At 26.2% G+C, this 9924-nt stretch overlaps 2 protein-coding genes across 2 annotated transcripts in view; one reads left to right on the plus strand and one right to left on the minus strand.

Moving 5' to 3' along the window:
• Positions 1 to 660: 660 nt before the first annotated feature.
• Positions 661 to 2496, minus strand: LOC119584838 (C-type lectin domain family 7 member A-like). The gene is made up of 3 exons (XM_037933477.1): positions 2449 to 2496; positions 1565 to 1735; positions 661 to 1139 (listed from the first exon to the last, which is right to left on the minus strand). The coding sequence occupies exons 2-3, from the start codon at positions 1656 to 1658 to the stop codon at positions 895 to 897; spliced, it is 339 nt and encodes a 112-aa protein (XP_037789405.1). The 5' UTR covers positions 1659 to 1735; positions 2449 to 2496; the 3' UTR covers positions 661 to 894.
• Positions 1911 to 9924, plus strand: part of LOC119584593 — an 18007-nt gene continuing 9993 nt past the window's right edge. The window contains exon 1 of the mRNA XM_037933285.1: positions 1911 to 1971. Coding sequence (XP_037789213.1) covers positions 1911 to 1971 — 61 coding nt within the window. The remainder of the gene's footprint in view (positions 1972 to 9924) is intronic.

Genomic DNA, 9924 nt, shown 5'->3' on the forward strand with positions numbered 1-9924 from the left:
CTACAACTACTATTACAACAACAACTACTACAGCTACTACAGCTACACTACTACTACTACAACTACTACTACTTCTACAACTACTACAACTAATATGGGGATGATAATTTATGAATATTTGATTATTTATGATAATTTATTGTAACTGATTAAGTATCATAACTATTATTGTCATTGTTTTATTGTTATTATTACCAATGTTGTCATTATCATAATAACAAAAATAAAATTCAATGATAATGAAAAGAAAGTGATGATGATGATGATGATGATGATGATGAAAAGAAAGTGATGATGATGATGATGATGTTGATAATGATAATAGTAATAACAATAATAACAATAATAATTTTTTTATTGTTATCATCCTCATCAATATTGTTCTAACAATAATAAGATTCAGTACGATGTAATCAATTTTATCACGGTTATGATAATAACAATTATGAAATCAACAAGAACGGTAATAATAGTAATTGAAACGTTATGGTTATAGTAATAATAATATAAGTGAAAATAATGATATTGTTACTATCATTATTATTACCATTATCAATAATAATACCATTATAGTCATTTTGATTATTTTCATGATCAATATCACTACAGAAAGTAAAAGGCGATATTTTTATGAACGTCTTTTAACAAAAGATACAGTGAGTGAATTAGCTCTTTATTTGCAACTAGTTTCAATTGTCATATATTATTATTTCTTATCACAATCTCCTTCATATAACACAGTGAAAGAGTAAAAGAGTAAAAGAAATAATATAACAAGGCAACATACATCTAGAACAAATATCAACACTCTTTTTCCTCTGCTTATCTTTTAATCTTGAAACCAGGAATCAAGTATCAAAAACAAAAGACTTGTTACGTCTGTGGTTCATCTCTTCACGTCCAGTAATATTCGCATATTCCATAGTATTCTCCGGAACAATCTTCGTCGGTGATAAAGTAAAAACGGCTGCTAGATATCGCTGCACAATTCTGCTTCACTCCGCCGTTTGGCTCGATGGTAGAGCCACAGTGATACCACAAGGGAACACCCATCCGTACTTGACTCCCGTCCGGCCACAGCCACTCGCCTTCCTTGGCTTCGTCACTCGCTCCGATCCAGTACGACGATTCGGGCATAACTGAAAGGATAGTAATAAAATAAACGGATATTCTGGAAAATCTCAGATAGGGTTGATTCTTCATTATCCCAAAGTGTATTGTTCATAGATTTATCTTCTTCCACCTCTCCCCTCCATCCTTTTAATCTCACCCCCCCTCTCTCTCTCCCTTTCTCTTTCCACACTTACATACGCGTACACACACGCAAACACACAGACACACACACACACAAACACACATATAGATAGAGAGAGAGAGAGAGAGAGAGAGAGAGAGAGAGAGAGAGAGAGAGAGAGAGAGAGAGAGAGAGAGAGAGAGAGAGAGAGAGAGAGAGAGAGAGAGAGAGAGAGAGAGAGAGAGAGAGAGATAGAAGGGGAGATACATAAACACATATGGATATAGATATACCACTTCTCTTCGCAAAATCTGTTCTCAATTTACTGACCGTGTTCTTTGATATAAAGAATAACGTCTCCAATAACGTCTGAATTGTCCAGCTTCGCAAGGTCTCCTCCAAGCAGCTGGCAGATCGTCTGCATGTTTCCCCAGGTTCCCTTGGTCAGGGATTCGAAAAACAGACAGTGTCCTGCTATCTGTATATAAGGCGCGGTGCAGTCTGTCGGGAAAAGGTAAAACTAGATTTTTCTTATATATACTATATCTGATAGACGTAATTCAGAATCTCGTTTGTCGTTAGTAATAGCAAGCAGTGCAATTCATATAAAATATAGGAGGAATGGATTGATGATTTTGCATAGCAATCAATGGATTCATAAAATATCCAAAAGGACATGAAACCTATAGAAAAGAGCCCTTCAAAGATGGGTCAGCCTCTGGAACATTTCAGCAACGGTACAGAGAGCTTAGACTTAAAACGACAGAAGTTTTATTAAATTAGACGAGGTGGATCATGTTTGGCCTGCAAAAAACAACATAAAAAAATAAGCGATGGAAAATAGGAAACCCAGCAAAAACGATTCGTATCTGAAAACAACTGAAATTGGGTGTTACTCGAGGTCTTTTCGTGATCAGGCTAATGGATCTGACGTTTTTAAAGGGGACTTGGGTATTCCCTTTAAAATTTAAAACGCTTATCTGACTTTAATGGGCTTTTTTTTCGGCTCTTGGGATTTGTGGAGATTTAGTGGGAGATTTTTTTTTTAACATTTAATTCCACATTTGTTTTTTGGAATGCAATATTTTACCAGAAAAATTGATACGACGACTTCCTTAAAATTGGGCTGTTTCTTTTAAGGTCATTCGGAAACAAGACGATAGTCAAGGTCTGGACATGACTTTTAAGCCACAACAATTTTCCCAAAAACTCACTATACTCGATATTTGTATCTTTTTTCCACCGAGCCCCTTTCCCCAGGCAATCCCATACACACCTGCGGTTAGAGACGTTGACTTTTTTATATGGAAATGATAATAGTAAAAATAACATACCGAAAACGAAATATAGGGATGAAAATAAGATGAGAGGGAAACAATATTAATGAAAAAGGGGTTTTAAAATATCCCAAAACCAGTAATGTAATATTTGGGAAATATGCCAAATAGCCAAATAAATTTTGTAATGATAGTAGGAAGATATAAGGGAAATAATGATAATGATACTTAATCGTGTGGTCGAAGTAGCATTACTTTTGCAGTACTGCGTATATAGCAAAGTTAGTATAATTGAGTAGTATATAGTAGTAATAGTAGTAGGTAGTTAATTTTAGTATAATAGTATATTGAGTAGTAAATGCTGATAAAAAGGGGTAATGATAAAAATTTATTATAAACATAGGGATGGCAATGAAATGACAAAAATTTTTAAAATGATATTTAATAAATTTAATTTAAATAGTTTTCTTTTTTATTAAAAAAAAAATTCCCTCTGAACTTTTATAAAATGTCTTTTTTCTAAAATTTTACTTTTGGGAAAAAGGGAGCTTAAATTTAAAAAAAAAAAAAAAACAAAAAAAAGTATGCAAAATATGGTTAGTTAAAAATACAAACGTGAGCTAAAAGTTTTCCCCTTCCCCTGTAAGAAGAAGCAAAAGAACTTGGTAACATGGCTGTAGTCGAAAGGGGTGAGCAGACGAAGATTCCCCACTATTTATCAAAATCGATGGATTTTTCGTCACCCTCAAATTTAGGGACGGAGATTTTGGGGCAGTTTAAACAACGCTTATCATTTTTTAAAATCAGGAAAAAAAAAAAATGAACGTAAAAACCCGAAATGTAAAAAATGGAAAACTTTGCGCCCCCTTAATGCTATTTTGTTTTTCTTTACACCACACACACTTTTTAAAAAATTACATATAATAATATATATTATATTTTTTTTTTTTTTTAAAAAATTAATTTAAAAAAAAATTTTTTTAATATAATATTAAAAGGGATGTTACATTTAAACAATATTCTTACATATTATCTTTTATCTATCTATTATCTATCTATCATCATCTACATCTATCTTCTATCTTCTATCTACATCTTTATATATATACTGGTGTGTGTGGGTTGTGTTGTGTTGTGGTGGGGGGGTGGGGGTGGTGGTGGTTTTTTTAAATTTAAATAAAATATATATAGATATAAATTTATAAAAATTTTTAATTTTTATTTAAAAAAAAAATTTTTTTATTAACCAAAACAACAATATTATATAATAAATAAATTTAAATAAAGGAAAAATAAATATTTTAATAAAAAATAATAAAATGCACACACACACCCCAAAAAATTAAAATATATAATATAATAAATATTAAATATATAATATATATATATATCTAATATATATATATATATAATTTATAGATAAGAAACTTACATAATAATATAATAAATAATATATTATTATAATATATATAAATATAATATATGATATATAATTAATATTAATGTTTTAATATATATACACACACCCACACCGCACACCAACACCACACAACACCACCCCAAAAACCAACATAACATCTGTGTGTGTGTGTCAAGAATTCATAATATTAGTATTTAATAAGGGAAAAGTAAAAGTTTCAAAAAGAAAAGTTTAAAAATTTTATATATTTATATATATATATATATATATATAATATATTTTATATATATATAATATACAATTATATATATATGTAAAAATACTATATAACATACGCATATATATATTTTATAATATATTTATATATATATATATTTATATATTATATTATATATATATTATATGTATACGTCAGCGAAGGAGTCACTGGTGGAGAATTTTTTAAGCGAACTTGAATTGACAAACACACACACACACCACGCCATTACACACACACTCACGCACACACACACACACACACACCCACACACACACACCCACACACACCCCACACCACACACACCACAACACACACACAAAAAATAATTTTTAATATTTTAATTATATAAAATTTTTTTTTTTTTTTAAAAAGGGGCCGGGGTGGCCGAAGGGTTAGAGCGTCGGACTCAAGACTGTCCGACGGCAATCTAGTTCGAGGGTTCGAGCCCCGGGCCCGGGCACGTTGCCTTGGGAAGGACTTCCCCCGATTGCCTACCTAGCCATGGGTGGCCAACAGCCCAAGTTAGTGCTGGGCCCCCAAACCCGGATAAAAAAAGAGAGAATGATTCCGAAAAAGGGAACAGCGGCCTTTTTTTTTTTTTTGTGGTAAGGAAGGGGCCCTACCCCGTATTCACTCCAAGAGCATCACAAATAAAACTGAAAATTTAAATTCATGCTGGACCACGGCGGGTCAGATTAAACCCCCGTTAAAAGAAGAAAATTTTATTGTAATTAATATGTATATTGTATATAAATTTATTTTAAAATAAAATTATTAATATATAAAATAATATATATATAAATTTATAAAATAATAAAATAATATAATTTAATAATAATATATATTTTTATATATATATATTTTAAAATATGTGGGGGGTTTCCCTAAATGTGTGTGCAAAAAACATATTAATTTTAGAAATATATTATTATAAATATATATAAATAAAAAATTTTATATATTAAAAATTAAAAAATACTATATATATGTATTTTTATAATATATAATAATATGTTATGTATATATTTGAATATATAAATAAATATTAATATATATAGATAATAGATAGATAATAGATAATGGATAGAACACAACATATATTTTTCTCTCTCCCCCTCGCTCTCTCTCTCTCTCCTCTCTCTTTATCACTTTCATTTTTCTATATATATTAAAGTGTGTTTGGGGGGGTTGTGTGTGGGGTGTGTTGTGTGTGTTGTGTGTTGTGTGTGTGTGTGTGTGTTTGTGTGTTTTTTTGGTTTTTTGGGGGCCGTGGGTGCCTGTGCTGCGGGTACATAATAATTTTTCTTATAAAAAGATATATATAAATATAATTAATAAGATTTATAAAATATAAATAATTTAAAAATATTTAAATAGATATAAATTACAAATAAGGTAAGAAAAATAATATATTTAAAAAGATATTTAATTAATAAATATATATTTTAAAATAATTTTAAAATATAAAATATATATATTATATAAATTTTTTAAAAATATGTATATAAATATATTAAAAAAATATTATATATTTTAAAAATATATTAATTTTATATTAATATATAAATATAAAAATTTAAAATAAATTAAATATATATATGAGGTAGGGTGTGGTGTTGTGTGCCTGTGGGGGGGCCCTTAATAAAAAAAACAATATAAATAAAATTTAACAAAAAATAATATAAAAAATAAAAATAATTTTATATATAATATAAATATAATATAATAAATAATAATAATAAAATATATAGATTATTTTAAATTATTAACAAATATATTTTTAATAATATATATCATAATAAATAATAATATATATATAAATAATATATATATATAATATAATAAATTAATTATATATATATATATATTTATGAGTGGTGTGTGAGTGTGGTGTGTGGGCCCCGGCGGGTACTGATATAAATAAATATTTTAATATATTTTATAATATATATATATTTATATATAGATATTAAAATATAAAATATATATTATTATATAAGGGATATAATACACACACATAAAATTGTTTTAAATTATGAAAAATATAATAATTATATATATATATATATAAAAATATATTTATTATAATATATATATATATATATGAGTGTGGTGTGAGTTGGTATGCGGGGTGTGTGTGTGGGTGCGTGCGTCGTGGTGCGTCGTGCGTGCGTTGGGGTGTGTTTATGTGTGGTGTGGTGTGTGGTGTGTGTGTGGGTGGTGTGGTTGTGTAGGTGGGGTGGTGGTGGTGGGGGTTGGGTGTGTGTGTGTGGTGTGTGGTGGTGTTGTATTAAAAAATTATAAAAAAAATTTATAATATAATAATATAAAATTAATATACAAAATTTTGAAATATATATTGTATATATTGAATATGAATATTATATTTTATATTAATATAAATATAAAATATATATATATATATATATATATATAAAAAAAAATGTGTGTATATATATATATATATTATAATTAAAAAATAATATAAAATAAAATATTCATATTCATATTATAATGTTATATATACATATATATGTATATAAAAATATAATTTAAATTAATATTATTATATATAATATATATTTAAAATAAAAATTAATAATATATACATACACCACACCCCAACCACACCCACACACCCACATACACCGCACACACAACACACCTCACATACACCACACACACACACACACACCACCACACACACCACACACACAATCCAAAACCACGCAGCACGCCGCACGCAGCACGCACGCACGCCCGCACACACACCACACAACACGCATACCAACCCCAAAACCACACTCTAATATATAATAATATATATAAAATATATAATATATATATATATATATTTAATATATATATTTACATATATCAATACTTATTTATGTGTTGTTTATTATATAAAATTTTAAAAAATTAATATATAATATAATATATATATATATAATATTATATATATAATATATATATATATATATAAAATTAAATTTTAATATATCTTACACGCGCGCAAGGCCACACACCCCACACACACTCATAAAAATATATACCAATAATATAAATAAAATTAAATATATAAATTAAAAATTTTAAAATTAATATATATATATTATTTAAAATTTTATAATTAATTATTGTGATTAAATATAATATAAAAATATAAAATATATATAATAATATATATATATATATATTAAATATAAAAACATTTTAAAATTATAATTTTTATATATATATATATATATATATTATAATATATTATATATATATTAAGTATTTTATTTTATTATTAGTACACGCCCGCACAGGCACCCACACATCACACTACACTCATATATATATAAAAAAAATTTTAAATATATATATAAAATAAATTAAAATATAATAATATATATATAATATATAAAAAAAAAAAAAAATTTTAATATTTTAAATTTAATTTATATATACAAATTTGTATAAAATAATATATATTTATATATATAAAATATATTATATTATATATATATATATATTATATTATATAAAATTTTAAAAAATTATATATATATATATATATAAAATGAATTATTATTACACGCACGAAAGGGCACACCACGGGCAAACCACACACACCAAAACCACACACACAACACACACACACACACACCAAAAACACACACACACACACACACACACCCCAAACATATAAATATAGTAAATAGAAATAGATAGAAGAGAGAGGAGAGAAGAGAGAGGGAGAGAGAGAGAGAAATATATATGTATGTGTATCTATCCATCTATCTATCTATCTTCTAGGTATCTATATATATATAATTATTTATGATATATATTACATAATATATACATAACATATTATAAAATTTTAAAATTATATATATATATATATATATTTTTCCAAAATATACATTTTTAAATTTTATATATATATTTTAATATTTTATATAATATTATTATATAAAATTTTTATAAAATTATACATACATTAATTGTATATATATATAAATACATATAATATGTAGGGATTTATAATATATATAAATATTATTTTTTAAATTATATCTTATATATAATTAAAATTTTATATTTTTTTTTTAAAATTAATTTTAAAAAATTTTTTTTTTGGGGGCACACAAATTTATATAATATAAAATTATATATATATATAGATATATAATATATATTAATTTATATTTATTTTATTATATAAATTGAATCTATATTATATTTTAATATATTATTAATTTTTATCTATAATAAAATTATATCCCAAAATATACATTTAAAATTACTATAAAATTTTCTTTTTTTAAACGGTGGGTTTCATATCTAAAGCCCCCCTGGCCCCCACCCTGATATTTAAATTTTCTAGTTTTCATGTTGTGATGCTCTTGGAGTGAATACGTGGTAGGGTCCCCAGTTCCTTACCACGGAGAGTGCCGCTGTTACCTTTTTCGGTAATCATTCTCTCTATTTTATCCGGGCTTGGGACCAGCACTAACTTTGGGCTGGCTTGGCCACCCAGTGGCTAGGTAGGCAATCGAGGTGAAGCTCCTTGCCCAAGGGAACAACGTGCCGGCCGGTGACTCGAACCCTCGAACTCAGATTGCCGTCGTGACAGTCTTGAGTCCGACGCTCTAACCATTCGGCCCCCCCGCGGCCCTATACAATATATATATATATATATATTATATATATATATATATATATATATATATATATATATTATATACATTTATATATTATATATGTGTGTGTGTGTGTGGTGTGTGTGTGGGTGTGTGTGTGTGTGTGTGTGTGTGTGTGTGTGTGTGTGTGTGTGTGTGTGTGTGCGTGAGTGTGTGTGTATATGTGCGTGAGTGTGTGTGTGTGTTTTGTCAATGTCAGAGTTCGCTTAAAAGTATTCTCTCACGCAGTGACTCCCTTCGCTGACGTATACGTATGTATATATATGTATGTATACATATATATATTATATACTTATATATATATATATATATATATTATAAAATTATTTTATATATATATATATATATATATATATATATTATATATAAACTTTTCTTTTCGATCTTTTACATTTTCCGTTAATTATAAATACTAATATTATGAATATCTTGAGCACACACACACAGATGTGTATGTGTGTTTTTTGTGTGTGTGTGTGTGTGGGGTGTGTGTGTGCGTGTGTGGGTGTGTGTATATATATATATACTATTATATATATATATATATATATACATATATATATATATATATTATATATATATGTATATATGTACATATATATATATATATTATATATATATATATAATATATATATTATATATATATATATATAATATTTTATATATATATGTATGTATATATGTTTTTTATAAATATTTATGAATTATTAAATATATAGTATTTTATATTATATATATTATTATTATATTTTATTATTATATAAATATATAGACACACACACCACCACACACACACACACACACACCACATCACACACACACACACACACACGTATATATATATAACAGATAGATAGATAGATAGATAGATAGATGATAGATAGATAGATAGATGATAGATAGTGATAGATAGATAATAGATTAGAATAATATATTGTATAATATTATACATACATTTATATATATATATATATTATAATATAAAAATTTATATAATATATAATATATTAAAATATATAATATATATATATTTTTTAAT

Source organism: Penaeus monodon, chromosome 18 (genome assembly GCF_015228065.2).
Source record: "Penaeus monodon isolate SGIC_2016 chromosome 18, NSTDA_Pmon_1, whole genome shotgun sequence".
Lineage (NCBI taxonomy): Eukaryota > Metazoa > Arthropoda > Malacostraca > Decapoda > Penaeidae > Penaeus > Penaeus monodon.